The sequence below is a fragment of the Hydractinia symbiolongicarpus genome, chromosome 1, assembly GCF_029227915.1.
Source record: "Hydractinia symbiolongicarpus strain clone_291-10 chromosome 1, HSymV2.1, whole genome shotgun sequence".
Taxonomy (NCBI): domain Eukaryota; kingdom Metazoa; phylum Cnidaria; class Hydrozoa; order Anthoathecata; family Hydractiniidae; genus Hydractinia; species Hydractinia symbiolongicarpus.
The window spans coordinates 16321440-16337862 of record NC_079875.1 but is presented as its reverse complement, the minus strand read 5'-3'; the positions used below and the strand labels follow the sequence as shown (position 1 = coordinate 16337862).

The window sequence follows — 16423 nt, the reverse complement described above, 5'->3', positions numbered from 1 at the left end:
GAAAAGGGAGTTTTAAACATTTTCTATACCGGCTATTATCTATTTTCTTTACAATATTTATTAAATAATACTTCCATACTAAAACTATCTATACTATCACCCTCATGTTGTAGGTACTGGTTGAGTAATATAAAAGACATGGTTTTATTGTAGAGTAAATAAAAATAAAAGCATGTTCGGAAGTTTGTTGGAGATTTTTTCCTCCAAGGTTGGAGAAATTTGTTAACTAGCTATATCAAATAAATATAAAAAGACGATTGGTTCTTTACCTAAGAAAGTTAAAGTAATATCGTTACAAACCTGAGTTTATTTCTTTTCCCTTTTTAAAGCACGGACGGTCTTTTTAACCTTAATGATTCAAGGAGCCATCATAAAACACGCATAAAGATAAACTTTATTAATATTCTTTTATTTCACTCTGCTAAAATGACAAAACTTTTTAACTTTTTTAAGCAATTTTTATTGTTTCCGTTTTTTCCTTTTCTCTTATTTAAGAGAATAAATTTTGAACGTCGTGGTCGATTTCCCATTTTGAGTTGCACATTTCGCGCCGAAAAGTCACTTCAAACCCAGTACCCAAATCTAGAGGTCATAAGCGGAACTGGATTAAAGGTTATAAGTGGACACCTGACTAACTTTTTAAAAAAGTTCTTTGGTAAGAATTATTCTCGCTCGCCTAAATGGCTAATGGGCTTCGCTAGCTGGCTTAGCTCCGCAACAAAATAATTCGCTTGTAGTAACTGACTTCCATTTTTTTTCGCCGTCACAATTATTGTTTTGCCGCCGTAAACCAAGTCCACGACGGCGATAAATGGAAATCATTTACCTACGCTGTATGCATATATTTTGGAGTTCAACCTAGATTATGTGACCATAGACACAACTAATAGCTGAAAGATTTTCAGTAAAAGACCTGTCAATTCACAATTTTTTTAATATCTTTGATGTTTTGCCATTCAGCAGTAAATAATGATAACCTAAATTACAAATTCCCCATCTCGTTCTCAGCGCCTTTTTTCCTACTTATTCGTCTAACGGTGTTGATATAAGAAAGCGGACGAAAAACACTGGGAACGAGCACATTCAGGAATTCGTTTAGAAGACATGTTGATCTAAGAGTATTTTTTCGAGGCTGTTTACAGCAGTGAATAAACATGCCCTAAAAGCTGTAAACATGTTCTCGCCAGCTCTTTACCAAATATCTTCACATTTCGCGCCCAATAAAAAAACACACAACAAAACAAAAATCACAAACATTTTACTTTCTGATTTACTGTGGGATGATACAACCGGTTTAGAAAACAAAACAATACAATTTTATATTTAGTTTTAATTGATTGATTTACTTATTTATTCTTTTTCAGTGTTCTTTGCTTTTCAGCGAATTCCACAGTTTTTTTCTCGATGTATAGACCCTTACGTTTTCGTACACTATTGACATACTTTAAAGCTAGATTTTCACTGTCAGCTTTTTCACCATATAACTCGTATTCCTCTTCCGTTATTGGGATCCAGAACGGATCAACGTCAATCACCTAAAAATAAATTTTGTCTAATCATTATGCATTGCGCGTGCACATATAGACAACATGTGAATATTGTTGATGTACTAGATTTCTAGCCTTTTACTACTTTGGTAACATTTTGCGCAGAGACATGTGACACGAGACACAAATCGGCGGTCGTAGATAAATTGAAATATACTGCATTTCTCGTGTCTCACTTCTGCAGTACTATTTTGCGCACACACGTGACACGAGACACAAGTCAGTGGTTAATGGATAAATCCAAACATACCACATTTCTCGTGTCTCACTACTGTGGTAGCATTTTGCGCAGAGACACGTGACACGAGACACAAATCGGTGGTCGTAGATAAATTCAAATATATCGCATTTTTCGTGTCTCGCTATTGCGGTACCATTTTGCGCAGAGATACGTGTATATACATGTATAATCACAGAGATCAAATATAATTATAATTAGAAAAACAATTAGAAAAACTTATATCAAATGTTTGAAAATTTACCTCCCATCTATTAAACACTAATTGCGGACTGGCCAATCCGCTTGTCTTTTTGCGTATCTCTTCAGCAAACCCAAAGCTTTCGGCGACCGGCAATTCAGCATTGATTTGGAAAATATCCGAACCTTCTTTCAAATCTTCGCTTAAGATTTTGCCTTCTCGCTTGCCAAGCACGCCATACATTTTCCCGAGCACGTCTGAAGTAGCTTGAATCTCGCAACTATACATGGCCGCCATAAGACGCATGGGCTGTGCCATTACAGCACATCGACACCCTTCTCTTACCGCTGAGATGTACTGACCAGAAAGTGGAGCATACGTTTCATCGGAACTAACTTTTTCTAAACGATAAAAATAACGTTAAATTAGTGCGTGTAGATTAAGTTTTTAAAGGACTTAACATTTCTCTTAATTTCAAAACACATGTTTTTTCAAGCAACTCAAATTTTTGTTTCATCCTTAAAACTTTTACTTGCAGTCTCAAAGTTTCTAAAAAAGGTCGCAAAGAGCAATACTTAAATTTTACAAGACTTGAGCCGTTTTTACACTAAAGGCTAGCTTAGTAAGAAAAAAGGTAAAGTTTTTACCTAAAATGTTCCACTCTTCCACAAAAAAGGCTACTCCCATCATAGGTTCCTCACACATCGGGCCCGCCTGGACAGCCACTTGAAAACCACTAACAATGCTATTATCAAATTCTCTTAATGTGTTATCAGCATTAGATGAGTTTATTATTCCCTGCCATATATTAGTTCGATTGTAATCTTTTATGTTGTTCAATAACAAGTTATTATTCGTTCCCTTCGGACCCATTGACCAAATCTTATCCGCAGCCCCCTTCCATAGCTTTCCAGACGCAGCGAACAACGTCTTTAAGTTGTCGTAAAATTTTTGTATCTCATTTCTGGTAGTCGACGTTAAATTATTTAACAGTTTCTGTTTCTCGTCCGCTGAGTTTTCGTTGGCAATTTTTTGAAGAATTTTCAACAAATGCGCGTTCGATTCTAAACAACCAATCACATCTCGAGGAATTGGTTTCGCGTGTAAACAAATACAATACTGTTTGTTGGATGTCAGCGCTTCGATTAGTCCTAATTTCTCTTTTATCTTGTTGCTTTTACGAAGTTCAGAGAGCTGTGTTTTTGTCAACCTCTCCGTACCGCCATCTGCGTTTGCCTGTTCTCCATCGTCTTGTGAAACGGTGGCAAGTTCTCCTCCTTTGTGAATAGTATCACTAAAAACATTTATCTCTTTTAACATAAATGCTGGCAGCCTTTGTGTGTAATGCGCAGTGACTTTATTCTCTTCGGTTATTTCTTCATTCACCATATCGACTTTAGGGGGCGCAACGATTGTTTCACGGAACGGCACGATAGGATCTGATACGCGTATTTGTATTTTTGCGTATCGTTGGCGTAAATCGTCCAAACATCTTTGCAAATGTACCTCGCCTGCAGCCACTATTATGTATTCGCCTAAACGTAATAAAAAAATATAAAAAAACAAATGCAAATTTTAATTGAAATATCTGAATGGCCCAAATTTGTTGAGATTTCGAGGTGACGCAAAAATAAGCCCGCATATGGGTTGACACTTAGCTTGGCTCGACGAATAATTTAGTTCAGTATGAACATTTTAAAGTAGGGTTTATATTAATTTTCGTACATTTTTTTTGGCAAACTGAAAAACAGTTTCTAGGTATAACACATAAGATGTCCCAGGACTTGTATTGGCTTCCACCTTTTTGCTGGCATTATCTACTTGTTTCTTGGTATTTAGTTGGTAAGTCAATAACCAAAAGCTCTAATTATTCGTGGGATCAAATTTTCCATCAATTTGAGGCTGTCGAAAAGGGCTATTGCCCAATCAGTCCTTGGTGCAAAGTTTCTTGCATCAAATAAGGAAAATTTGCTAGTTATATGGCCAACTGAACGAACGAAAAAAACAAACAAACAAACAAACAAACAAAAACAATGCATTTATACCTGATTCTTGCAATAACACTTGCACACACGGGTCCGCTTGGTTCAACAGTTTCATACCACTTATAAGAAATGGTAGCTGACTTGGTTGCTTCGGTTCCACAGCCACGCGGACTATTGGCATAGCTTCTAAATGCATCGGCGTAAATGGTGGACAAGCTAAAGAAGTGCTGACTGTTGCAGATTTTAAAACATGATCGCCTAAACCGTTTATACCTAAAACAATAAAGGTTGTGCTATTATTTTTGTATTCCGATAAAACATTTTATTTTACTTCGAGGAAATAAAGTGTCTGCCATTTTCAAGGTTTTCGCTACACGTTTAAGGTGTTACGTTTAAGGTCCTAAGGTTTTACATTCCCAAACATGGGAATTGATGGGAAATATTTAAAATTGTCGAGTCACTACGACACAACGTAAGGTCCTACAAAAAAACTTGAAAATTCAGAATTATTCTTTTTTTATAAAAAATATTTTGTTACTGACTACAAAAAAAGGATGATAAAAAAGTGGTTTAATTTCAGATTTGAACTGAAAAAATCATCAGTAAATCAGGAACTTCAGGAATCCTATTGTACAAAATGCAGAATTCATGAATGAAAATAAGACATAGAAAATAAAGTATTGATTTAATGTTGTACTAAAACGTGAAAAGGAGTAATACATATAGATCAGAAGTTTTCATAAACTCGCTGTTGAAATGTGAAATAGATATTCACTATGAAGTTCACATCACAAGCACTTTACCTAATATATTTCCAGCTGGAACTTCATCAAACAACTCAAATTCTCGACCCATCATTAAATAAAGATCTTCTATCGTACACCTTGACATGTGTTTATCAAGAAGCTGGTTGCCCAAATCATTTGCACTGACAAAAAGAACAGAAAATGATCTTTACTAGCAGTGGAGTGTGATAATTTTTTTGTGATATGTTAGACCTGGCAAATTCAATACATTTTTAGGGCATTCTCAATGTTATTTTATGCCTCATATGTCGATACTATGTTGTTAGAAAGAGCAAAGGACGATTCTACACCTTGAACACGGTGGAAAATTATGATTATTTATCCGAAGGCTAGCAATTTTTGGTGATTTTAAAATTCATTGCCAAAAGTTTTCGCTCAATTATAAGAAACTAGTCGTTAGCCCGTGGAAAATCCACGGGTTCGCCCGTCTTTTTTATACCGCATTTCGTGCTTCTCGCTATTGCGCAGCTCAGCTACAATTTTACAGACAGACAGACAGACAGACAGACAGACAGACAGACAGACAGACAGACAGACAGACAGACAGACAGACAGCATCAGAATTAGGTTTAGAAACTGCTAATTTACACTTTAAAATCGGAGCTATAAAAAGAAATTTTACGCATGATAAAAAAATCATTTTTTTTCCATTTTTATGGAGGAAAAATAGTCAAAAACAGAAAGAGTGGCATACAAACTTTACAATGAGGAAATAGTATTTGGGGAATTCGAGCAGCCAAATTATAAACCAAATCACAAGTAACTGCATACTTCTCTCCATTAGTCATCGATGACACTTCTTCGAGTTCAATCGAGGGATCATATTTTGGACCTAACACATAAAGCGAGCTTCCCTTTTTCAACGTGCCACTAAATATTCGTGCAAACGCTATAAAGGTTTCACCATCCTTGGTAGCTTCCTCCGTAGGGGTTGCTTCCTCACTAGTGTCAGCTGCATTTGTATTTGTCAGTTGCTCTACATCATCTCCGGTGGAGTTTTCATTATGTGTCTCACGCTCCGCGATTCTTTGCTTCACAGCTTCATGACGAGCTGTTAATTCTTCTTTCGTTAGAGGTCTATCAGTAAATAAAAAAAATGGTGAAAAGGCATTCGAAACAACGAATAATTGTACAGGCTTCATAGAGCATCTAAAAAAAATCTTTAAGACCCCTGAGAACAAGTTTGTAAAAGGTAATTTAAGTTTCCAACGCTTTTCCGCGCATTCTTAGTCCTAGACTCTACTACAAATTTTTTGTTACACAGCGCAACAAAAATCTAAAAAACCAATCTAGGCCCATAATAAACACACCCCCATTGTTAGTTTGAAATTCTTTATTTTATTGTTTCTCAATGAATTTATTATGATTATCGTTAAATTGTATGATCGTGGTGAAGATCCTTTGTCCATAGGTTTTCCTATCATGCTGTCTGATAATAATCAACTTTTAAAATCGGCATTATAAAGGTCTTTTAAAGAAAAAGAAGCACTCCACTGATGCTTAAAACAAAGTTTGTGTATCATAACAATTCACTAAGTTAGTAATTTACCTTGCTCTATTGTGTGGCAATACACTGGTTGGAACTGATAACATTTTTGAAACAAATACAATGACAGGTGCTTCGTCAGCTGAAGAACATTTCAAAAAATCTGAAAAAGAAGAAGGAGACTGGTGATGAATTGCATTAAGAGTGGTTGCCCAGGGGCAGAGCGTTCACAGGAGGTCTTGGGTTTAATCTCCGGTGGAGTAATGCCAGGGACTATAAACGTGCGGTTAGCTCCTGGCATGAGAATAGGATTGATATCTTAGGTGGTTGTCTTGTTGAGCACTTGTTGTGCTTTCACAGATTCCTCTAAATGTAGAAACAGTAACAATAACAACAGAAGAGGCTATTATCGATAAATAAAAGTATTAAAAAGGTGGAAATTGCCTTTCTTAATTTTGTGATCCAAAATAAAGTATTAACAATAAATAAATGAGAAATTGTAAGCTTTTTTGAGTAGATGACAACATTTAAGTAAGTAAGTTATATTTGCCATCATTATAAAATCGTTAAAAATATTTACAGAGAAAAAGAAATTGAAAACAAATAAATAAAATAATAAACTATATATAATATTAAAATGTATCATAAAAAATATAAAATAAAATTAAATGCAATTTTCCTGAGTGTTGATATGTTTGATGGCTGGATAACACAAAACAAGCCAAGGCGAGATTTCCTTAAAATTTCCTTAAAAAAATTGAAAATATTTGAGGGAAGAACAAATTATTTCTGTACCCATGTGACAATTCTATGCATTTTGAAAAAAAAAATAAAATCGATAAGATTTAAGGGGAAATTTAAATCTATGAGGTGTAAGGAGACTTTTCTAAATTAAAGGAATAGGGGAGTTTTGAGGAGGCGTAGCAACCATATAAGCGAAAGCAACTTGCAGAAATAACACCCTGAAGTTATGAATAGTATTATCCTAAGTAAGAATGCAATTGGAAAATATTCTGTATATATCCAGTATAATCAGCCTTTACAGTGTTGCCAGCAAAAGTAATAGACAAATTCCATGATCTGTCCTGATTTTGGTACAAACATGAAATTTAAAACACTTTAGAATTCAGGATATTCAACTAATTTCAGTAATACATTTTGTTCAAATTTATCGTTCTTTAGATATTTCAGAATCCTTTTACATGTCAGGACCAAATTTTAGAGCACCTCAGGATATTTGAGAAAACCTTTTGTTTCGGATCTATTGGTGGCTGGCAACCATGAAGTGATGTCAAAAGAAAAAGATAATGTCTTTAAAAATGCTAATGGACAAAAACAGATGTATATATACCTGATTTTAGTTGTTGTGTTTCGAAGCTGAAAGATTCAAACTTTTTAAATCCACTACACATCAAGTTTTTCACCCTTTCTTCCTTTATATCAAGGGGACTGGGCAGTACTTTGCAAACCATACCCAACAAAGCATCTGATAAAGGCAACCACTGTCGCAAGATGGCGTGCAAGTGTATTCGATAATCTGTATACTTTGAATCACGTGCTGAAATTTTTAATTTTAAACTAGCAACAATTTTATCAATTTTCTCCTTATCCCTAAAAAAAGATTGATGTACAAGTATAAATAAACAATACCAAGTATTAAGAGAGACATCGTCCATAATATTTTTTCTAAACTACAGCTGTAAGGCAAGTTTTATCCAGCATTATTTAAGGCTGTTTATGTAAGGATCAGCGTTATTCTCTGCCCATTTTTCTTAATATTTGCTAAAGTGCTGTCTCCATAACCTTTTTTGCACCACATCTCAGCGCTGCGTTGTTTCCCTTGAAATTAGAATTGAAACACAACAAGTGTGTTAGTGTGTTTAATATGCATTAGCCCCTTTGAACTTATCATATAATTAAATAACTAAAATCCGCAAATGCAGTTAAAATTTTACAGAATCCCCTAATTTTTCCAAGTTCTTCCGCAGCTATAAAAAACCCTGCTGTGAATATTCTAATTTCCAATTGCTAAAGTTTCCTACAATGATGTCAAAATAGGAAAAAGTTTCCAAGATATGTAAATATTCTGATCATATGCAGTAGCAGTTAGCACCATGACTTGTGAGATCACACATGCTCTCTATATCTTGCTAAAGCGCATGCCCATTGTCAGCCCAATCAAGGTAATTTACAAAGAGGTGGCTGCCACCGCAATAAATATAACTTAACCTGTTATGTATTTTGAAACAAACTAGAGGTTTTACTCCTCTAAAGAAAATGTCTCAAAGCATAATTTCCCCTTTTTTAAGGAATTAATTCAAAAAAATCCAAAAAAACCAGACTATCTAAAGAAAGGCAAAAACCTTAAGGGGGAATATACCAATTCACACCAACCTGTTTAACAACACAGCTTCGTAGACATCCCATATGTTCTGCAAAATAAACTGAACAAACAGTGGTTTCTTTCCCTTCACATGTGCGCCTTTAAATATCTTCTTTGCTTTCAAGTTTAGAAAGTAATCGCCCCAAAGCGTTTTCAGTAGAATGTTTGAAGAAATGCCTAGCTTTTCAGAATACAGTTTTGCGAATGTGTCAATTCTAAAACAGGACAGCAACAGTAAGACTTGGAAATAAGGAAAACAGAAATCACTCATTAAAATCCTAATCAATTGAGTTTTTTAGTTTTTTCCCAATCATAAATCATAACAGTTGACAAATCAATATGTGCACAAAATATTCTTATATTATATTATTTTAGTGTCAATATAGGGGGACTTATTGCAATTTCAATTACTTTTAAACATACCCAAAAGCCCAGCCATCAATAGCGCTAGCAAATACGACATTTCCTTGTGCAGGAGAGAAATAAATGTTTTCATCATCTGCTTCATCTAGTCCAGAACTCCAGTCAAACACCTGCGAATAATGTTCAACATATTAGTATGTGAAAAAGGTTTACACAGTTTGTACAGAAGAATGTACATCAAATGTGAGAGAAAACTTTTTGAATAACAGTTACAGAAATTATCAAAGATTTTGACAAATGGACAAGAGCAAGCATAATGTATAGTGGTGCTAAAGCACACACCCATATTCAATATGAGAATATGGTGTGAAAAAATTTGTTGATATCATCATTTTTACTTAGACAGCAGTTTTTCTAAAAACGGGTAAATAAAATCCTCTTTTGACCAAAATAAAGCTTCAATAAAATAAAATTAATACTTGAGATTCCCCTTCATTTAAGGTAATATTCTCTTTATTTTCATCTTTAGTAGATTGCTCCATTACTTGAGCACTGAACAGATTACCAGTCACTGCATTCACCTAAAGAAGTTTAGAAGTGTATTTACAATCCATCATATTTATGGTATAGCGAAACTGTATTTTTTGAAATACTGTTTCTAACTCTGTAACTACAAAATCAAGTTTACATAAAAGTTTATCCCTTTCCATTAAAACTTTGAGGCCAAGTAACTTAACAGAGTGGTGACCTCAGTCATTTTTTACCGCATGGTTAACTAGGGACAACATGGGATCAAATTGAGTAAGTTTCCCAAACCTGGGTCCCTGAAAAAGCACAGAAACATGTCACCTGCTCCATGATCTTCTGCAAATGATAATATGCTTCGATGGGAGACATTCTTAATTCTGTGATTAAACGATCCACTTTGTTCAAGACTAAGCAAGGTTTTATACCTTCTAGCCAGGCTTGTCTTAAAACTGCATTAGTCTAAATAAAAAAGGAGTTAATAGGACACCAAGAATGTTGACATAGCAATGTTAAATTTATAAGAACTAGTCATTAGCCCGTGGAAAATCCACAGGTTGCCTGTCCTTTTTATACCGCATCACGTGCGTCTTGCTACTTGTGAAGCTAAGCTACCCGTAGCATACAGACAGACGTTTACGGGTATTATAATAAGAATAAAATATTTTACACTCATAGCACATTTGCAGCAATCTTATTTTTTTTACAAATTGACCAATCATCAAGGATCACAAATATTTGTAGTTACATTTACTCAGTTTTGCTATTTTTCTGTTACTTTCCCTTTTTCTTTCAAAGCCAAAAATAAAATTTATCACGCCATAAACGAGTGCTGCTTATTTAACAGCTCTTTGATAAGGGCATACTACGGTAGTAGTTAAGGGGTGGTTTATGCATTATATATTGGCATGAAATTCACACCAGCATAAACTCAATGTTGTTTCCACTCTTTTATTTGGATTTTACTAATAGTTGTTTCTGCTTGTTCAGAAAATAACGTTACTGTTTTACATACAGAATGCATAAACCGACATGAATTTGTTTATATATACCTGAGGACAGACACCTTCCACTACGTCAACAACAACAAGTGCACCATCACACAACCTTACAGCTGTGGATACCTGAAAATATAATAAACTAGTCATTAGTCTGCCGAACAATCCACAGGAATTAACATAAAAGTAGCAATTTGTCAGAATATTTCATACATTAACAAAATTGTGAAAAACATATCACATTTGCCATTTGATCAAAGATTCCATGCATGCATCCTGTGGCCACGACTTGTTTAGTAACCTTTACCCTAACAACAAAATAGGGCAACGAAAGACCATTTACTATCCCCTTAGGTAAAATTAGGGTGAACAAACCTCTGTTCCCCTACAACAAAATTTTGTTGACTGAAATAGAACAAAGTTAAGGAAGTCAATACAAAAAACAAACCTCACTAGAAAAGTCGATATGTCCTGGTGAATCTATCAAGTTGATCAAGTAGTTCTTAAGATCTAGCAAAGATAACACATAAATCTTAATAATTTACAAAAATCAACATTCCATGATTTTATTATACAAGGACCATTTTCTAATACAGAAAAATATTAATTTTCAGAACAACTTTTTGCATTTGGCAGGTTATGTGCATTAATAAATGAAATTAAATTTCTGCTTAAGGTATTATTGTATTAGTAGCCAGAAAGGTCTGTGAAAAAAATGAACTTAGGCAGGTCTTTGAAAATTTCAAATATCCCAAACATGTTTTTGAATTCTCGTTTACCCATGACATCTATTGTGTAAAGCATGAAACGTTGATCACAAGATGTATAAGATTGTGTGCTTTTGACAAACTGGTAAAGAGATATTGGGGGTTGAACCAGCTTTAGAAAATTGGTCCCTTTTAGTCCCAGTTGTTCACCTGCCATTTATTTCCACTCATTTTAAATATTTAGCCCTAAACTTAAAAGTGCACTGCAAACCGTTATTCCCACTTAGTGAATTGACATCAGTCGACATGCATTAACGTTGTGTTGTAACGTCCAGGCAGTTATCAAATCAGACATATTTTTTCAAAGAGAATAAAGGAAAAAGAACACATCCACTTTGCCTATTACAGACACACAGACACATATTACATAATACTACAAGGACATATTATTACAACGGATTAGATATCTGGTGAACAAGGATGTTTTGTTGTAGATTATCCCAGTGGAACACAAGGGAACTCCAGTTAAAAAAAGTTCTTATTTTCTAGATTTCAGCCTTTTTACTTGTGCATGCGCACAACACAGCTATAAATAAAGTTTTATGCCTTTTTGCTTAATAAGATTAATAATGATTGAACCGAAATATAAAGGTTATAACTATATATTTCTACCCCTGTTAGTGTCATCTCACGATTTCGGCATGATCATTCTATCTTTTATTTACATATTTTGAAATCACTTTACTGCGGTGGATTAATTAAATGTCCGATTTGTTTATAATAATTATAAAAATCCTCAGCAGGGAACAGAACTACAGAGTTGTGAACTTTTATGTTAAAAAAAAAAATTAAAGAATCAAAAAGCTAAATAAAGTACTTTTAATGGAAAAGAACAAACTATAATCTGAAATTGTTGAAATGTTTTTCTATGACAAAAGCTTTGCCAGAACTGCAGGAAATTTAATCAATGAATGAATATAATGTTAGAGAAATAAACAAAATATTTAAAAGGAGTTGTTGATCCTTCAAACTTTTTGCGCAATGAGACATTTGATAGTTGGCTAGTATATTAATCTTTTTCAATTTACCCAACCTTGAAAAATTCTTCAGCATTAAATATTGAAGATGTTTTTAAAGACCGTAAAGGCATAAATAAAGATTTTATCAATTCAAAAGTGTATCAATATTTATTACGTAAGTACTATAATGTGAAACATCAGAAACGAGGGAAACTATCACAAACGACAGGGAAACTACAGGGAAACGGGGGAAAACGTTATGAAACTGGAAAACATGAGAATCAAGAATTAAAAAGAAACGACCAGAAAGCATGGTGCATGAAATAAATCAATCATGGCGGTCACATTCGAACAGTTGTTGTTGTCGTTGCAACACTTAGAGTCAGTGCTTCGCTCTCAATCGTTCCTGGTCCCTCGCTGGCCCCGTACTTACATGAAAACCTAAGACGTTTTGTGAAAATTCAGGACCACAAGTTCAAACGATAAAAATTAAAAAGGTGTTCATTAGAACTTACTAAAACTATATTATGTCTTACATTTTCATTTTGTTTGTCCTCCCCTCTAGCACTAATAGTGAAAACATATATTGTGGACTATACAGCGACACAGCTGTACTTTAAACTGCCCCGAAAAATGGTAACCGTGCCGCGATAATAATGTAAACAAAGTAAGGAAAAGTGTTGTTGATCAAAATGTGAATAAAATTCTTCAAATGAATGCAACGTATTAGCATCAATGTGAAATAAATATAGCGACGTAGCTATTTTCAAGTTTTACGGCTTTATGATAACAATTAAATAGTACAAGTTTTTCCTGCTTCTCAGTCGTTTCCTCGTTTCCCTATCATTTTCATTTGACTTCCCAGTTTCGTGATTGTTTACCCGAGTTTCCAGCCCGTTTTACTCTACTTAAGATACTACTTTTAAAAAGAAAACCTAATTTGACTGAAGTTCCCCTTTAACCAAATTTCCCACTTCTTACTTATTTGCATTAATGGGTATTCCTAAAACAGGAAAAATCTTATGGAATTTTACTTGTCCTGTTTTTAAGGAAGATCTTGATAATAGTGTGGCAAAAAACTCAAACATTATAGGCATGCTTCTTTATTTCAAATATTATATTTCAAAGGTGCTATTAATAGCATACCAGTCATTATATTGTCATTGTGTGTGGTATCACACGACCCTTGAAAAGCCTACATTACCGAAGTAATGTTCCTGTCTCTGACAGCAGACTGACTTGAGGAAGCAGATTGATAGTAGTTGGCCTTTTTAACAAAAAAATGAGGGCTGATATTTTTCTTCCACTTATTACACATTTTTAAATATATATATTTACTACCTTTCAAATTTACGAGAAACAACTGTAATTATTCAACTTAAGGTATCATTTATGAAATTTCAGCATGAACTCAACCTGACAGCAAATGACTATATGTAAAGGAGACTGCATTCATTGTTTACTGGGTAAACATAAGATCACACTGGGATTAAATGGAACCCAAAGGTCCTTGCAAGTAGGTTTACAAACACAGAAACAGGAATGCACTAATCAGCACAAAACATGCAACTAAATAATTTGTGTTTATTGGTTTAAGTTGACAAAGACAGTCTTGCCCTATATTAAAAGAAGCTTAAAGAGATCTTAAGAAGGATTATATGCTAATGTACAACTAATAAATCTTATGCAATGATGTAATGATAGTTAAACTTGCCTAAATTATAAAAAAGTGAAATTGCACTTGATTTCATGGTAATGCCTCTCTTCTGCTCGTCTTCTCGACTATCCATGTATCTGAGCTACAATTAAGAAGACAAAAACAAATAAAATCAATTTAACTCATGCAGAATAAGAAAAGTCCAAACTAAAAGAAACAGCACAGCAAAATTTATGACATAAACTTAAAAAAGATGTTAACTCTACCTTTCCAGCAAGCCTACTTGATATGATGCCATTGCTTGCTATCAGACAATCTGCTAAAGTTGTCTTTCCTAAAAAGTTTGGTAGCAAGAATAAAACATGCTGTGATTGTACAAACACAAATAAATAAACAGCAAAATTATGTAACAAGATAAAAAAAATAGTAGTGGTCTAACCATGATCAACATGAGCCAGGATACATATATTTCTAATATGTGATGTGTTCTTCTGCAGGGATGAAATAAACTCAATACTTTCAGTTTTCATTTTTTGATCTGTATTAATACAATAACATATAATTTTTATTCAAGAAAAATCATGATTGAATATTGATTAAAGCAGAAGGTAACTGCTTATAATCTTAAGAATAATAACAAAACAAGTATAGACATATATTTTTATTGTTTGAACATCCTTCATGCTTTAAATAAATACAAACTTTACAATTTGTATGGTAAATTAAATTTGTTTTCAAAACTTTTCAGCAGAGCAAGAGGGGTTGTACAGTTTGACCATGACAACAATGAAAATTGTCATCAAACTACACACATTCCAGTCTTGGACATCCCTTACTCTGGATTAAAAGTTGGGTTAAACTATTTTAAATGTCTATAAAGTCATGGAAATGTAATGATAACCCTAATTAGAAAGAACAAATAAATTTACCTGAAATTTATGAAATTTACAACATGAAACAATTTTTAGAATTTTTAAAGGGACTGTACGGTGAAAAATATATATACCTTATATCAATTCTCCTCCACTTGTTATTAAAGAAAATGCAATAAAAACTTATTTGCTTCCTACTAAAAAACTTAAATTGCATTGCTGGGGGGTGTTCTCTATATTTCGCTTGCTCTGTCTTTCTTTCTGAATTGCTTTACGTCACATGCATAATTACGCATGTTAATGTTTTAACCCAGTCTTTTTTGCGCACATTCACACAAAAAGAATGAAGCCATGCTTCAACATGTTATTGAAAAAAGTTTGCAGATATGAATGATATGAGAAACTTTTATGGAAAAAGAAATATATTTTCGTGAGTTATTTTTTATAACTTGAAATATACAAACAACTTTATTTTTACCGTACAGTCCCTTTAACCACTTTGACAAATGTTACAAAAATTTACGCAAGGTGCTACAGAACGGCTGTTGGTCGAGCTGGAGGCAGTGAAAAACAAAAATGGCTATTTTTCCGGCATGTATGTAATTTACAGACTCGAACATATAGATATATCTAGAATTTTTATCTTCTCTAGCCTTAGTCATGCTTTCCTCAAGAATGAGTCTTGATGAAATGTTTCTTTGTACTATACTTTTCTGAAAAAAATAATGAACCAGCGAGCAAACTGCGCAGGTATGTTCATTGCACAAAACGTGTTTGCCGGATTTTTAATATGTGCGCAGGATATACAGAATGTGAGCACTTTAACCGGTTCGTAGCACCTTCACTTGTTCATTAACTTTTTTCAGGGGGGCGCTACAATTTAATAATGTTGTATCATCAGCAAAATGAAATACCATAGAGTGTTTGATGGATGTAGATAGATCATTTATATAAATAAGAAATAAGAGAGGTCCCTGTTCAGATTTGACAACATTTACTGTAACATATTGTGATCTGTTTGAGAGATAGGATTGCAGAAGATTATTAACTATACCTCTAACTCCATAGTGGTTAAGTTTTTTTAGTAGGATGCCGTGTTTGACTGTGTCAAAGGATTTTTGGAGATCTATAAACACCCCGCATCCATAACTCACCACCACTGTCGCTGTTTCTGATCTTTTCAGTTATCTGTAGCTATTAATGCGTGTTTTGTGCTATGACTTTCTCTAAATCCAAACTGAAATTTATTAAGACATTTTTTAAGTGCTTTTTCAAAAAAATTGTTGACATTTGATAATAGCAAAATAGTCCGATTACTAATTATTAAGTTTGAGTCTTTCAAAAAAATACTGCGCGCGCATATCATAACATTACGTAATACACATGCGCGCGCAGAAAAGGCAGTAAAGAATGTAAACAAACAACGTAGAAATACGAGTCCCTAGCTTGTTTTTGCCTTGGAAATCATAAAAATCACCCAACTAAGCTTTGATATGATAAAAAACAAATAATAATGCCTCTACCTAGATGTAATAATACCTTTTTCAGCTATAATTCATCTATGTATAACAAAAATAAGGCGCATGCAGCGCAAGAGAAACCAAAGATCGCTGTATCGTTTTCCATCTTTGTTTTAAAACTGAGAAAGCAGTGTAA

General features: G+C 33.8%; 1 protein-coding gene across 2 annotated transcripts; it reads right to left on the bottom strand.

Annotated features, from left to right (window-relative positions):
• Positions 1–1238: 1238 nt before the first annotated feature.
• LOC130643117 (elongation factor-like GTPase 1) lies at positions 1239–16042 on the bottom strand. Of its 2 annotated transcripts, XM_057449568.1 has the most exons (18): positions 15822–16042; positions 14335–14433; positions 14162–14229; positions 13953–14037; positions 10961–11022; positions 10567–10638; positions 9839–9976; positions 9469–9570; positions 9050–9159; positions 8638–8841; positions 7595–7854; positions 6307–6406; positions 5529–5834; positions 4755–4879; positions 4012–4224; positions 2614–3501; positions 2030–2367; positions 1239–1535 (listed from the first exon to the last, which is right to left on the bottom strand). In XM_057449568.1, the coding sequence occupies exons 2-18, from the start codon at positions 14423–14425 to the stop codon at positions 1347–1349; spliced, it is 3351 nt and encodes a 1116-aa protein (XP_057305551.1). In that variant the 5' UTR covers positions 14426–14433; positions 15822–16042; the 3' UTR covers positions 1239–1346. The 2 variants fall into 2 exon arrangements, with proteins under 2 accessions (XP_057305551.1, XP_057305552.1); XM_057449569.1 differs by lacking the exons at positions 10961–11022; positions 13953–14037; positions 14162–14229; positions 14335–14433; positions 15822–16042 and adding an exon at positions 10726–10774.
• Positions 16043–16423: the final 381 nt, after the last annotated feature.

What these genes read in the sequence shown, in the direction of transcription:
- LOC130643117 (XM_057449568.1), bottom strand. Translation starts at nt 14,425, where the DNA reads ATGAAAACTGAAAGTATTGAGTTTATTTCATCCCTGCAGAAGAACACA. An exon ending in GAAGCTGTGTTGTTAAACAG is followed by an intron (nt 7,855 to 8,637) that starts GTTGGTGTGAAT and finishes ATCTTTTTTTAG; the next exon opens with GGATAAGGAGAAAATTGATA. An exon ending in TTGCCACACAATAGAGCAAG is followed by an intron (nt 5,835 to 6,306) that starts GTAAATTACTAA and finishes ATTTACTGATAG; the next exon opens with ACCTCTAACGAAAGAAGAAT.